Here is a 16358-nt window from a genome sequence, read left to right as displayed (position 1 = left end):
AAGTTCTTTAAAAATTAAATAATTCATTAAACTGTGGAGGAAGGATTCTAAACTGTTTGCCAACCTAAAGGGAGACTCCTCTAACCTCTGAGTGGTCCAAAGGCCCCAGTTGCTATTTTTTGTAGCTAGGCCGGATTGGGGTTTTCGCCGCGACTAGTGCAAGGACGTCTCCTGCGAGATTCGGATCTCGGTTTGGTCGCGGGGAGGTCATTCGCCTGAAGGGCAGAAGGCAGGCAGGAAGGTCATTGGAAAGAGCGAAGTGCGTAGTAAAGGTCTAGTCTGGGTTTAATTTTGCTTTGCCGCACGTGCTAGTCTTGAGATATATATCCTAAGTTGCCAGGATGACTGTATTAGTGCGCTTCAGAGTATCACGTTATAGCATTTATTTGTAAGCGCAGATTTTTGCTGTGGCTAGAAACCTAGTATGCTGCATTGTCTTTCATAAAAGGATTCTCGTTGGTTGTTCAATTATCTCTATTTGCACTTATAGATAGACAAGATATAACCAAAACAATGTTCATGCGGAAAAGAAAACATTACTCTGTCTAAGCCAGATTCCGAGTCGCAGTTAGGGCTGTTCCATATTATGTCATATCCAATACTTTTTGACATACGGGAGTCATACTTAACTCGGTGCCTATCGACTAAATCTAACCCTCATACAAAAGTCGTGTCAGAAGGCTTATCACCGACTCGCTTATTAAAAGAAACAAGCAATCAAACACAATTTCTACTTACAATTTTGCATTTTGTATGTAGTTTTAATGATACAATATATTATTTAATGATAGTTTTAATAATACTATATAGTTTAAGAAATGTGTAATCAACACAAAACTGTGTGTTAAACTAATATTTTATTTCTGTTACAGGTAAGGTCTATTTTCTAGTGTAAGTACATTTGATTCATAAACAATTATGACTATATTCTATCAGCACACTCACGAAAAAATGTTCTATAAGTTGAGAAAAAAGGAAACCAAATAATTTTGCATGAACTTCAAAACTATTAGACCGTAATATGATATTGTTAAGATTTAATGGAAATAATTTGTTTTATATGTGGAAAATATCTTAGAGTTTATTTATCTTGAAAAAACAATACATACAAAAGAAAAGAAAGAAAAATAAAAGAAAATCTTTATTATACACAGTATATAGGATATTAAGGTAAACTGCACTGGCCCCCACACTAGGATTTCCTGTGTTGTGGGCGGCCAGTCTCTTGCTTAATGTTCTGCTAGTAATGTTCACAGAGTAGAGCGAAGGGCAAAGTCAAACGAGAAACAGACTTGACATAAAAGACAAGTCAAGTTAATGGAGCAAAAGGCGCGAAATTTAAATATTACAACAGATATTTAACAGAATCAGGGATTTTTATATTTTGTTTATTTTAGTAATGATATCTTTAACACCGTTTATTTTAAGGAAGGAGGAAATATAAAATCATGGTACACCCAGGCTACTTCTGATTGTTTAAATTTACAACATTTTTGCGTCCTGCTCAGGTTGTTTAATTGTTAATGTTTTCAAAGCGAAAGGTACATATTGAAGCCTATTGAATGAAGCGTATAAAACAAAATTTTAATTAACTTTTGTTTATTTTTAAAACACGTGAACCGTAAAAGGCTTTCGTATAAATGTAACGGTTGGAACTGAATAAGAACATTCGGCTTCCACAATGGCTTTCAAGATCTTCGTGCTTCTTGGTGAGTACTGTAATACGTAAAAGAAAATGTTTGACCTCATTTCTGTATCTGCACAGGATGGTTTAACTTCCAATAGCGACATAACATAACGCATACATAGTCAAACCTACGGGACGCCTTAAATGGGCAGTCATCGCCCATGGATATCCATTTTAATGGGTGCCTTGCCGGCCCTTGAGGGAAGAGTATTTTTTTTTAAACAGTTGGCAGGGAATAGCCCCACAGTTCGCTACTTCGCAAAAGGAAATGTCTTGTGAATCGGACCGTGGGTGACTTCCAGCCATCGAGATTCTTGATCGTGAGTCTTTATAGACACGCATTATCTGGTACTGATCAGCCTTGGCCTCACAACGTTTCCGTCGTCGTATGAGCAAGTTTTAATTACGCAGTTGATAAAAAAAATGATATATAGATAGTCAGATATATATATTTCTCTAAGTACTCTGAAAGATTGATGAAAAAAAAAGTTAAAGTACGCCAAATACGGAACAAAGCGTTTTTATTGTACAACAAGTAGATGAATCACCGACAGACAACCGCGCTATGGTTCAAGTCTGTCAAATTGTATGCTAATTGACAGACGAAAATCGTAGGGACTATAAAATCATCAAGGAGATCTACTAAAGTGATTAACAACATCAGTCATACGATAATTGTTTGATGCTTTTTTTACTATCCCGTATGTGTGTATTTCATTTGTTGAGTGTAAACATGTTGAGTTTTTTTAATAGTAATACGCATTATTATATTATTGACCTACCAATGCATTTCTAAATTAACTTTTTGGTATTTTTTAGCTTCTCTCACCGTTGCCACTTGCAGTCCGCTGTGCGAATCACAAACATATCCGAGTCTCCTGTCCCGGGCGTTTCCACGCTTGCCCTACAATTTCCCAGGAAGAGGCATCTTCGGCCCAAGTACAACAGTCTGCGAGGCTTCCAATCCACAATTGATGACACCTTCCACAACGGTCTGCGAAACTAATTCCATGTATTCGCTACCAAATATGCCCTCTACCACCGTTTGTGAAAGCTCGCAGCCCCCATTTAATATGTTACCAATAAATCCACCAACCACTACGGTATGTGAATCTTCGCCGAGTATTCCATCCATGTACCAAGGAGGTTGTGGTTTCCCAAATATGGGGGGGATAGGAATTTCTAATATGCCAACAAATGGTTTAGGCATGGGAGTGCCAAGTTTGGGCATGCCTAATATATGCCCGATAATGAACGGATTATTAGGTCAGCCCAATTTGGGGCTTGGTTGTTTAACACCGAGTCTTCCGATGCCGATAATAGCAACACTATTAAGTTGTCTTGGTGTCATGTAACTTCCCAAAATGTCAAGATTTCTTGGGCTTCTATGCCCTCCAAAAATTCTAAAATAATAATATATTTTTGGCTAGTCGTATTCTGTATTTTGTAACGATTTTCTTGCGAACCCCGATCTTGCTTAACGGACATTTCGAGACATGAAAGTAGTTCAAAAAATTGCTCCGCTAAAACTCAATTGGAAAGACAATCAAATGCGCGTTTGAATCTTATTTTTGTCTACAAACTAAAATATAATAATAATAATATTGTAAAAAAATACTTAAAAATTCAGACTCTAAAATTACACCGCACTTACTTTTATGTCTGCAAAAAAGTTGTATTTTCATTTATATGTATTTTAATAAATGTATATACCCTTGAGTTTTATTAGTTAATTATTGGTACACTCTTGCGAGTTCATCTATACAATGAGTATGTGTAAAATATCGTAACTTGTCTCCTAACAACCGATTTATGAAAAAAATCGGTACGTTACATACTTTATGAACCTATATGGTGTTTTATCTCTTTTCGACAAACGACTACTCACGATAAACGTATTTGTATGGAAATGACATTAGCTCACGCTCTGTCACCTGACCATTTTCATACAAATTCGTTTGGCGTTAGGGTGGTCGAAAAGTGTCGAAAAGTGATTTTGTCTCAAGCCCCTGCTGACGTGACTAATCGCAAAGTATGATTATCATCTGTCGGAGCCTGAATCTTCCACAAAAGTTCTTGAACTTGCTTATACGTATCACGTTGAGGTTACTTCATAATAACCAAAGTTTACTATAACATATTATTTGAAGAAAAAAAACATTATACGTCGTGGATTAATTTTCATCTACATACTTTTACATTTATCTCAATTACGCTGGACTATAGATAAATCAGTTACTTCAATATGAGTAAACACGCTTCTTCGTCATCTATGACTATTTTTATGGTATGCATGAGTAAATGAAAACGATTCTTGCAAAAATACCCGTTATATATTTTAATCATCACACATTTACAAACATAGCTTCATAAATACTATAATATATAATATAAACAAATAATGAATATCAATTCCCTTTGACCGGACACATAAGAATACGCTGTGGTCACGTGTCACATTTACACACACAACTGCAAGCCCGCTTCTACTATTGCTGTGCTTTCGAGAATAGAGTAGAAATAGTTCATCTGTTCTCGTTATATCCAGTTTTAGGTCTGGCTAGGTATTTTCATGGACTGCGTACTAGAGAAGGTGGAAGTCTCTTAGATCTTCAACCGGCCATTTAGTGTGCAGAGGTCAATTGGAACTTATATTCAGTAGTGAATGCTTTGATTTGGCATATCTATAAAAGGCAGGGGCATGGTGGGAGTGGTGGTGGGCATGGTGGTGGTGGTGGTGGGCATGGGTTGTAAAGGCTTACGCGTGCACAACCACATGTTCGTACTGGAATTGTTGGGTTTGGCTTAAAACAGATGATGGGGGGTTGTGGGACGATTAGTCTTGGTGGTTGAACCACGAGAGCGGGTGGCGTTGGTGGGCAGACCTTTTGTGGTTGTACCTGGAATGATTATTTAATTATAGCTACTGTTGAGTAACAACTAAAAACGTGTCTCTGAAATAAAGAAGTTTCAGATATTTATTTACTAAGAGTAAATGCGCGAGCTTTTCCCAACTCGAAACTTTGCCATGTTAGATATAAAATTATCTGGTTAAACTTACTCTTATTGATGGTATCCTAGGAGGTACAACAGGTGGAGGTCTGACTAGGATGGGTCTTGGCCTTGGGGGGTTAACGGGGGCAGGTCTCACAGTAATGGGTGAGGGTGTCGGTGGTTGTACTGGCTGTGGCTTGACGTATATCGGTGCAGGTGTTGGTGGTTGCACTGGGGCAGGTTTGACATATATGATGGGAGGATTTGGTGGCCTCACTGTCCCTGGACGTACCACAATTGGTGCTGGTCGGGGGAAACGTATTTGGCCCGGTTTCACTAGCACTGAACCTGAAATAATTAAGAAATGCTTGATGACTTGTCAATATAGTGATGCCAATTTGTCTTACTACATTCTTATAACGCTTTTTCATATTGCAAACGTTATATTTCTGTACTGTGACATTTATAATGATTTGTACGCACTTATTCCGTTATTTTACTAGTGCGTTATGCGGGAATACAACGCGTTTCCTTTAACGCGGAAACAATCTACCGAGTTATAAGGATTACTGTATATTTTCTTTTAATTTTAAACAATATTTCCTCCTACATACCATACGGTGCACGGCCATACACATAATTCACGTCAGGTTCATTAGGGTTGCACGGCTGGATCTGCACGACACCTTGTTCCTGGCATGGCTCGCATGGCTGTGGGTCGCAAGGGTCTGGGCATGGTGGTGGACTAGGATCGCATGGGTCTGGTTCTGGTTCGGGGCATGGGTCGCACGGGTCGGCGCATGGATCACATGGGTATTGAGGATCCGGGACCGGCTGTGCTAGTGCAGCACCAATTAGGAGAACTGAAACATTAATTTTTGAGTTATTATAATAATTTAGTGGGTGAACTCCGATTTTATCATATAACTAGTCTGTCCATATGTTTTTCTTCAAACAGGTAAAAGGCCTGTATAAAAGCCAAAGGTGGTCATTTCGAATAGAATATTGTTATTATGAGACCTCAATAAATATGTAGTTATACATTTTAAGAATATAATATTATTACGGTTACGGTTACGGTTCGTAAAGTACTAAACTCTCGGAAGCCGAAAGAGGATAAAATGGCAGAAGTGATTTGCGGGCACTATTTTTTTATATCATGCAGTATACTATACAAAACACATTGTTATATATTTGATAATAGAGTATGGGGATTTTAAGGATTATACAGTTAGCCTTTTAGTAGATATATTTGGCCGAGGCCCAACAATATTTTGGCACTAAACAGTCATAATGCTTTGAAACACCAAGACAGATTCTCAGCATTAATCTATTTTGTTTAACTTGTGTGTCATGAGCGTAAAAATTGGATTAAAATTATTTATCTTCAATTCTATAATATGAAAAATAAAACCACGCCAAAATAGCAGAAGTTCTAAAATGCTCGCAATGTCAAGATATTTTCAGTAAATTAAAATTGCGATTGTGTTTTGTTTTTGTACATGTATTTTCTGTTATCCAGTGTTATATTTGTACCAGTGGTAAATATGATAATTCTATAAATTTTATCGCATAATAACGTGTAAAATTATCATAATTTAAAACAAATTTACTTAAGTTAAACGTGAAATTTCATAACGGTTAAAACACTTAAAAATTAACTTTAAATAATTGCTACATTGTGATTATTTAACGTATAAAGCCATCGGATCGGAAAGTCCAAACAGAAAACTATTGTGCTAATTACGATACACAAAAATAGTTGAAATTCATATTATTTATAGTTTCTTGATATATTAAAATGTCCTGAAGTTTGGCGTCTTTACGTACTACCACGCCTAATATAATAGCTAAAGTAATAGCTACCTACAAGTCTTAGCTTTGAGCCTAAAGCTCATGTGTCAGCATTCACAAGCTTCTGATCGTGGTCTTAATATATATTAAAACATATGTATTATTGACGAATATTGCTCATACAAACATACTAATATATATATAAAAGGCGATATATAAGGTATATAAAGTAATTGCTGTTTGCTTGTCTCGTTTGTGGAAGTTTAGGGGAGGTTTAAACGGTGGGAAACATGTGTAAAGACAAACATTAAACACGACAATTACATTTTCCAATAAAACTGGTTCCTAGCTGAAAAAATTTTGTCTTTTTAGAAATAATATTGTCACATGGTTGTCTTATATAAAAGATGCCTATAGAAAATTGTGCTTCTTAGCTGTCGTACATAGCCGGTCTTCGGTCTTTTTAAAACAATTCTATTATGTTTTGACATATATATATATATATATATATATATATATTACACCGCCGCCCATGGACACTAACTCCACGATGAGGGTCGCGTTATATCTTTATGGTATTTTCTTGAAGGCCGTTTTAGTTATATACTTCAACGCGCAGCTGGATCCACTGAATGGTGTCTATCCGTTAGAGAACTTTTTGAATACTTAACAGTGATAAGGTATATAAAAAAACAATCTACTTAAAACCCAAAGCATGGTCTATGTACTTGATATCTATTTCATTTAAGCGTCGAACGTCACGTTATAAGTGTTTATGTTAATTTTCAAATGTGTGGAATGGAGAAATGTTAGATTAATGAAGCAATTACCATGATCAGTCAGTGTTCCGTATCATTTATTTGCCAAATTTGCTAGGAACTGGCGCAGTGCCAAACGGCTTCACGCGGAGTTAGGATTTTTAATAGCTTTGACAACTGTTACAAAACGATGCGTCACTGGGGCATTGACTTGATCCCGAAAGGAGTATGGGGCCATTTATGTTCCTGACCTATCGTCAACAAAAAAATCCTCACGGCATCACCGGCCGCGCTTATTATCGCTTCTACTGTTTTGGTTTGCGACCTCGCTCTGGAGTACATCTAGCAGAGGCCTCCTATTCACCTCCCATGCTGGGCAGTCCGTCAGAGTATGCAAGGCATTGTCCAGGCTCTTTCTACACCACTCAACTCTACAGCAGATAACTATCGAAGCATCTGGGGACAGCTGCAGCAAGTCGGTAGCTGCACACCGCCCACCGCCTCTGGGTAAAGCTGAATTAAGCAGAGGTCTGAGCGTTTCGATCGTATATTGACCGGCACTCGTACCAGTAGGCTCGCTTGTGTACACTACTAGCATTTCTTGGACTTCAGAGGCTCGCCACGCATTTACTAGTTCCATCGTGGGGTCGCTCGCTCATTTCCTTCGGCTCTCCATCACTTCGCTAAGAGCAGCCACATCGAGGCCGTCTATAACACTGCGTCATAAGACACAGTCTGGTACCTCGATATCCTGACAGCGACCACTCGCTGCCTGAGAAATGTCGGATAGTGCCAGGTAAATTTGACATATGGGGCCCACCCCAACAATGCTTTCTGATTACCACATTGACGAATAAGTGGCGACACCCCCAGTAAGTATTATGCGTGAGAGAATATTGCCGTAGCGGTTCAAGATTAATTGTTTTTTCACAATGATTTCCTTCACCTTGAGTGTTAAATGTGCATAGGCAGAACGTATATTGGTGCCCTGCCGTGGATTGAACCTAGGACCTCTCAAGGATGAGACGGCCAACACTGTAGTTACTACTATTTCTCATTTTCTACTTAGTATATAACTCAAAATGTATATGTGTATATTAATATAGTAATATTTACCAGAAAACCACTGCAACACACCCCTCGCCATGGTCGTCTGATGATAAATTACGTGATGCAGATTTTATATACGAAATTAATAAAAATATTTTCAACAAAATCAATATCGGAACAAAACTGTGCTCGCTTATGAAAAAACATTAAAAACAAATTAATCACGGTTATGTCGGATTTAAAAATATTTATCAAAAAAAATCTTTTACTGATAACAGCAATAATGATACTTGAAATAATAACTTTAAAAAATCAAAGAATAAGGTACCAGGTAATACTAATCTTGTTTAAGATTTTGTAATTATTCTCGTATTAAAATATTTATTCCATACTAGCGGCCCCAGAGACTTCGTTCTGTCAAAAACATTTGAAATGTGGCAGTTTTTTGTTCCTACCATTTTATAGTCGGCGCAAAAAATTCTCATTGCAGAACCATCACCCTGATGATAGGCCGATGTGTGAGGTTCAGCTCGAGTGACCAAAGTATCTTCGCCTCCACGAACTTTGGCCACTCTTCTGTGACCTACTAAAAAGCCCCGACTGGGATGTCTGCTAGAGGGCTTCAAACTAAGAGGGGAATTTAGCGTTCAAACCTGATTGGAAAATAATCTCAAAGATAATGTGAACCTAAAAGTGACAAATATTTAAAAATTGTATGCTTCATTGATATTTTCCTATTAGTATGTATTCAAATAATTTTGCTCAGATGGGGATGTTAAATTAATAATTCAAAAATTAAATCCTTTTTTTAACGGATTTGTTTGACAGATGTAATGACGTGAAAACATATGTATTTTATGTCGCATGCCGAAAGTAAAATAAAAGATAAAATATCGCGAAGCCAACCTGGTGGCCTTTGCCTACCCCTTCGGGAAAAACGCGTGATAATATAAATAAAATATAGTTTCATTTAATTTTTCTCGATAATATGGCTCTCTTGGTCAGTAGAGCTCATTAATTTTGTGGCTTTGGTAAAATTACAACCTTCTACGTTTAAATAGGTTCTGCTTAGTAAACTTGATCAAGAAACTCTGCGAGAGTTGGGCAAATCAAATTTAATTACGTGAGGTTGCAACTGTAAGTTAAGCCAAGTATAAACAATGGTAGAAATTATAGAACCGGTTTAAAAAAATCTATTTTCAAAACGAGTATTACATATTGACAGTTCTTCATACCGGAACAACTTCTTAATTGTAATTTTAAAGAAAAGAAATAGAAAAATAACTAAAGACGCATCAAAAGCTCCCAACTGATTTTATATGTAAAAGGAGGCGAACGGGCAGGAGGATCACCTGATGTTACGTGACACCGCTGCCCATGGACACTCACATTGCCAGAAGGGTCGCAAGTGCGCTGCCGGATTATATGCAATGGTAGTGACAATTACGTTTACCTATTTGTAATAAAGTGATCACATATACTTAGCCCTCTTTGATAACTGAACCCCTATTCTGTAACTTCCTTTAGCGTCAGCGGTTACCGAGAAATGGCGCTGGAGAAATAATAATAATAAAAACAATTCCCACAAAAAACAATAGCTCATAAAATGATAAAATATACAAACCTTAAAAATTAAATTAAAAGGATATCTATCTACCCTTAACAAAGTATTAATTGTCATATAAATTTGTCCACCACAGGCATAATCCCACAACGCACGAATCTATCAATTTGTTAGACCTCCCAAAATAATAATAATATAGCTTTATTTTATTCCGTGAAATTACAAACGCATATACCACACAAAATATTAACAGTAAGTAATTAAAATATTGAATATATATTTATATCATTACACGGGTAAAAGCTTCCTCCAAGGCTTTCAACAATTTTGTATTTTTGAAGTGAAACTTCTTTATCGGTGTTGTAAAAAAAAATACCGACACATTTTTCGGTTACGCGTCACATTTTTTCGTTACGCGCCATTTTTTCTTGTCATTTTAAACAAAATTATGTAAAAACTATAACAATGGTAGTAATAATTCTATTACAATTAATGAAATTCTGTAATAATCTTAGTAGTAATGAGGTAAAATGACATTATTGTATTATTCGTATTCATATCTATAATAATAAAAGCCTTTTGTTAAACTTTATTTAACAAATTTCTGTAAACTTGCATAAAGTAGATCATTTTTCGAAAAAATAAGGTCATAAAGAAGTTTCATTTCTTATATGTGTACACTAGTAAACGCACACATCTTCACCTGGAGTGCCTTACACAAAATGATTTTTTTTTAATTTGAACCGCCTATTAACTAGCGCGTTGAACCATCCAAACTCTTCATATGTATTATGAGCCTCATGAGCAGTCTTGGCTTAGTGGCTTTAGCGTGCGACTCTCATCCTTGAGGTTGTAGGTTCGATCCCCGGATGTGCACCAATCGATTTTCTGTGTGCATGTGCGCATTTAACATTAGCTCGAACGGTGAAGGAAAACATCGTGAGGAAACCGGCTTGCCTTAGACCCAAAAAGTCGACGGCGTGCGTCAGGCGCAGAAGGCTGATCACATACTTGCCTATTCAATTGATCATGAAACAGATACAGAAACCTGAGCCCCAGACCTAAAAATTGTAGTGCCATTGATTTTTTTTAATTATTAGCCTTATAATATATATGTATCCTTCGTCGACCTTATTCAATTATTTTGAACCTGCCTTGTTTCAGCCATAGATTACTACATCCTCCTGATAGATTTAAGGTCATCATATCATAAATTTCATGTTATACCATGATTGAAGCAGGTAAAACATGAACTTGACAGTATTTCGAAAGTTATTCAGCTGTTGTTTAAGAATAGCGAAACACTGAGTTTTCGAATAATTAAAAAGTTAAGTCAAAAGACAGGTTTTACCCTTGTTTTTATGAATATTTGGGATTATAAAGTTTTGGGACCGGCTTGCAGATAAGTGATTTAATGCCTTAAGGGATTTAAATTCTATATTTTTCTGTAAGAGCATTGTTTGCCAAGTGGCGTCTGCGTCTCTAATCCATGAAGTCGTAAGTTGGACTTAGATTTTCTTTCTATGTGCGCATTTTACATTCACTCGACGGGTGAAGAAAACCTCGTGAGGAAATTGGCTTGATATGGAACCAAAAAACTCGACGGCATGTCAGGCACAGGAGACTGATTACTTGCCTATTAGATTGACAATATGAAACAGATACAGAAATCTGAGGGCCATACTCTTAGCTTTACAAGGAGCGTGAACACAGATAAGCGTTGTACAACGTAATGCACTACTTGAGTTTAAAACTTAGTAAAACTAAATTAAGTGATGGTCGCTAGATTACTGAAAGCTTTAATTTTTAAACATGTTTGGTATAGAATTCTCACAACAGATGCATACATCAATTCCAATAAAATCACGGAGAAGATAATTGCGTAACAAATATATTTACGTAATGAAAACTCCTTTTCTTTCTGTACATTCAAATGTACATACATACATACATTCAAATAGGAAAGTTTTCGGAACCGAGAAAACATCGCGTGACTATTTACTTTTCTATAATTAATTATACTATATAAACTGCGTCGCGATTAATTGGAATTATAGTTCGTTGACATAATCGTCTTTTATGCATTAGAAGTACTGTTGTAACCTAAGGCATGAGGCAGAGAAGTTCCACTCGTAAGTTTTCTATTGCTTTCTAGCGATTGTTGACGATTTTCACGATGTTATTTGCGTCACGTTTGTGCATGTGTTAGTTCCGCACAAAAAGAGAAGAAACCATATGAATTAGATCCACTAGTTTATAGAGAATTCACTTTCCTGAAGGTTTTTATTTAGAGATATTCGAGTCACGCGCTAGTTCGTTAGTTTTGTTTAGTAAAGATGTTGATATAGCCTTCAAATCAAGAGGGTACAACCTGTCACAAGTAGAACATGTTTTTTCAGAAAAAATACAATACACTGAACGTCAATTTATGCGACAGCACAGCTTTATAAACTAACTAGCTGTGCCCTGCGATTCCACCAGCATTAATTCGGTCGGAGAACGCTGTTCATCTGTAAATATACTTTAAAATGCAAATAGTTTTTTTTAGAAATAGTATTATGGACCTTTTTGTAGATATTGATGTCTTCTATAAAACTGTAGTACATCACTTTGCTCTATTGTCGATAGTTTCCGCAGCGTAGTCGGTATAGGATTTTTTTTATTTTTTTATTTATTTATTGTATACATAATCTTAAATTGAAAAGAAGTTGGTGCAGTGGAAACACAAACTGGACACAGTTGAAATACTATTGTAATTTCTTACAGAACCTTTTTTCTCTCGAAATCTTTTTTGAAAATAGTATATTCTCTATGTTCATAAGTGATAACGTAGGGTTCTAGTGGTGAAATAACTTAAATCGGTCCAGTAATTTCGGTGCCTATTCCATGCAAACAATGAAATCTTTCCTCTTTATAACATGAGTATAGAATCTATAATATGTGTACGTATATATATATAACACATGCTCACATATATTGGTAAAAACAATAGCATTTGTGTTGCAAGGATGTGCTGCCGGAATTCTTAAGATTTCGAACCCGAAACGAACTCGAAAGATATATAAAGATAATAATGTATAATAATAGCCACAAACAGATTAGGATAAAAAACCGCCTTCACCGGGGAAGGCGAGGACCTTTACTTCGCACTTCGCTCACTTCAGTGAGCTTCCGTCCTCCCCATCAGGCGATTGACCACCCTACGACGGCCCAAGCCGAGGTTCAAGTTCTCACAAGAGACGCTAGTCGTGGGAAAACCGCCCTTTCAGGCCGAGCTACGCTCGCCTAAACAGCCCGAGCTAACAGCGAGATTCCATTCAAAGAAAAAAGAAAGTAAAAGTCCCTGTCTCTTATAAATAATAAAAATTGTTTAAAATTGTGATATTTGATGTGTCATTCTATGATAGGTTGTTTTTGTTCACAAGAAAACAAAACACTCACTTTTAACTTATACATACAAAATTATTTTGTGGTAAAGTTTATTTATGATTTTTCGGGTATTTATGCTCAGAATCGAAAACACCCTTTTCTACTATTTAAGCTTGTTGTTAGCAATAGACTATAGAGTGCAGTTTTTACGTGCCATTCGATGGCACTCGAGTGATAAACAACGGTGTAAATAAACAAGAAACAAATTAATTTGAATAGTTACTTCAATTAAAAATTAAAACCAAAGATTTTTAAAAGTATCGTTTAATCGATCGCCTAAATACAAAACCAAACTTTTTCATGTGATTTATATTTTTTCGTAATTACTCAAATCTCGAAATTGTATGCTCAACTCAGTGAACTTTTCTGTTGATTCGTGTAATTAATAAAAACCCATGTACATTTCATATATTTATTTACTATACACATATAAATAATAAAGCTATATTTGCAAACATTCATACAATCAAAATACCAAACGGGCATTTATTAATCTACAGTCCATTAACGCGCCTTTTGAGATCAAAACCAATTTTTTTTTACCAACTTTAAACATCAATAAAAAAGACGCCTAGAGAGGTAAAAGATGCCTCTTAAATGCCAGTAATCGCTGTTAAGATAATAAACATTTCCCTATCAGATCACGCACTTTACTTCTATAAGCGAATCAACAGTGGGAAGCATAGAGGAGTCCTCGCTGATTTTTCTCTTTTCTCAGTAACTACCGCCTTTTGTGATGTAGACTTTAACAATCCCTTTATATAGCTATTTGGTACATTTGGGCAAACGTGTTTCCTGTTATTAACGTAATACTGGCATTAAACTGGCAATTTATTGGCAAGAGCAAGGGCATGGTGGGAGAGGCTGGCATGGGCATGGAGTTGGCTCGTAGCATGGAGGGGGTGGACACGAGTCGCATGGATCGCATGGATCGCATGGGTTGTAACCATCATCACCATAACTGTAACCACCACTGTAGGCCGATCCAGACCCACCAGCTTCATCGATTCCTATCGAACTTGAACTTCCTGCGCTAGAAGCGCCTGATCCTAGGATTGAGGTCCTGAAGATTATAGAGGGAGGCTGAATGTTTGCTGGTGCAGGAGGTCTGACTACGACAGGCGTTGGGGTTATTGGTGGTAATTGGGGCTGACGGATCGTCAATGGGGGTGGTTGGATTGGATCTGGGCGTGGTGGTCTCACAATGATTGTAGGAGGTTGAATGGGGCAAAGCGGTTTGGGTCTGACACATATTGGTGGTGGATTTATCGGAGGCAGTGGTTGCGGTCGGACCACTATAGGTGGTGGTGTGATAGGTCGTAATTGTTGGGGTTGGACTGTTATAGGGGGCGGTAGGATGGGTCGAAGTGGTGCAGGTCGAACGAGAATTGGTGGTGGAGTTAAAACAATATCAGGAGATGGTTTGACGTAGAAGGTTCCACCGGGTACTTGGACAATTTGGAATCCCAAGTTACGAAGTCGGTCTGATACTCCATTTTGTACACCTCGCTGCACGTCCACCTTTACTGGACCATCACCACAAGGGGCTATAAAAGAATATAGTTTGTTATATGAATTTAGAGTATGTATAGTATAAATTCATCAATTCTGTTTATAGTTTTACAAATTTCTGGTGGCCCTTTGGAACCATTAACTGGTCTGAATTAGAATTCAAACAATCATTTTATACTACTGTTTTACACTCATAACTTACTTGGCTGTCTATCGCAAGGAGGGCATGGCTCAGGACATGGCTCCGGGCAGGGTGGGGGACATGGTTCTGGGCACGGTGGGGGGCATGGCTCTGGGCATGGTGGTGGGCATGGCGGCGGGCATGGCGGGGGCAGGTAGCATGGAGGCAACGACAAGCACAATTGAGGAGCCGGCGCAGCTAGTGTTGATGCCAGTAGACCTAAAATCAAATTTTAGAGTATTAGTTCCTCGCTTTGTAAATACAATAAAAGATAATAGTAGTGTGTGAGACGTAAGGGGCGTATATACAAAAATACATTATTAAAAAAAAGTCTCACGTCATATAAATACCAATCGAATTTTAATATAAGTTTTGCTTCGACACAGCGGCGCGTGGAACATAAATTGGAAAAACAAATTCGATAGGCTCTGCTGGTTCTAGTTTAAATATTCTAATCATTCTACATGATAGTGCATGTCAGTGAAGTGCTAAGTAGTGATATGTGGAATAAACGCAACTAAAGAACGTTGTAAATACAGACTGAAAATAGTGTTATTGGACACTTTCTTATTTTAAAAATATTTTTGTATGCACTTGATGATAAGTACCGTTGGCCTAGTGGTTTACAACTTTCATCCTTGCCTACGAAGGTTCGATCTCCAGATGTGTACCTTCTGTGAGTGTGATTCGCCCGTATTAGTCTGACACCGTTTTTTGGATCTATTACCAATTTGTAACCTTTGACGTAAACAATTATAAATGTTTACCCCTTACTATCGTACTAATTGTACGTTTTTAACCTCGGCCTGGCCTTGTGAAATCACGATATAAATAAAGCATTAACATCGAACAGTCAACTTCTCAGAAAACATTCTCCATAAATTATAAGATGGAAAAGAATTTTCTTCGTTTCTTTTATTTATTGTTTAACTAGGAAATCAGACTTTCCTGTCCCTGAACACGTTACTTAGTTCAGGTGTTTACCTATACCGTATAAACCATTTAAGAATAACCTGTAATTAATTTAATGATTGCAAAACATTATACTATTTGAGGTCTACGCTAGAACTAGACATTTTACGAAAACTCTTGATTCATACTCAAAACCCCATACATTTTCGTACAGGGAGTCAAATATGTTTGAACGTTCTGCCTCGTTTTCTACACTTAGTCAAAATCTATTTGAATCTAATTAAATATAGTGCTCACCTAGTATTCCCAATGCTGCGAGACGCCCCATTTCCGTAGACCTACTGCTTAAAGATTATTTTTTTTCGTTTTTATACTAAAATCATTGTTATTATTTTATTTAACCAACCATGGTAATGAATGCGTACGTACACATTTCTGTTGAGAAACGGTTTTGATTTTATTGATAATATGACATTT

The 16358-nt window shown here is 36.9% G+C and overlaps 3 protein-coding genes across 3 annotated transcripts in view; 1 reads left to right on the top strand and 2 right to left on the bottom strand.

Annotated features, from left to right (window-relative positions):
- LOC123715033 (limbic system-associated membrane protein-like) overlaps positions 1-16358 on the top strand; it is a 107764-nt gene that overhangs the window by 37088 nt on the left and 54318 nt on the right. The gene's annotated exons all lie outside the window — the stretch shown is intronic.
- LOC123715035 (vegetative cell wall protein gp1-like) lies at positions 4002-8460 on the bottom strand. The gene is made up of 4 exons (XM_045669822.1): positions 8350-8460; positions 5296-5544; positions 4749-5029; positions 4002-4587 (listed from the first exon to the last, which is right to left on the bottom strand). Exons 1-4 carry the CDS (start codon positions 8378-8380, stop codon positions 4372-4374), a joined length of 777 nt encoding a protein of 258 aa, XP_045525778.1. The 5' UTR covers positions 8381-8460; the 3' UTR covers positions 4002-4371.
- LOC123715034 (leucine-rich repeat extensin-like protein 3) lies at positions 13675-16303 on the bottom strand. Its single transcript, XM_045669821.1, has 3 exons — positions 16179-16303; positions 14991-15188; positions 13675-14823 (listed from the first exon to the last, which is right to left on the bottom strand). Exons 1-3 carry the CDS (start codon positions 16207-16209, stop codon positions 14108-14110), a joined length of 945 nt encoding a protein of 314 aa, XP_045525777.1. The 5' UTR covers positions 16210-16303; the 3' UTR covers positions 13675-14107.

Source organism: Pieris brassicae, chromosome 10, assembly GCF_905147105.1.
Source record: "Pieris brassicae chromosome 10, ilPieBrab1.1, whole genome shotgun sequence".
NCBI lineage: Eukaryota > Metazoa > Arthropoda > Insecta > Lepidoptera > Pieridae > Pieris > Pieris brassicae.
The sequence above is the reverse complement of the archived record's forward strand: the minus strand, read 5'-3'. Positions and strand labels throughout refer to the sequence as shown.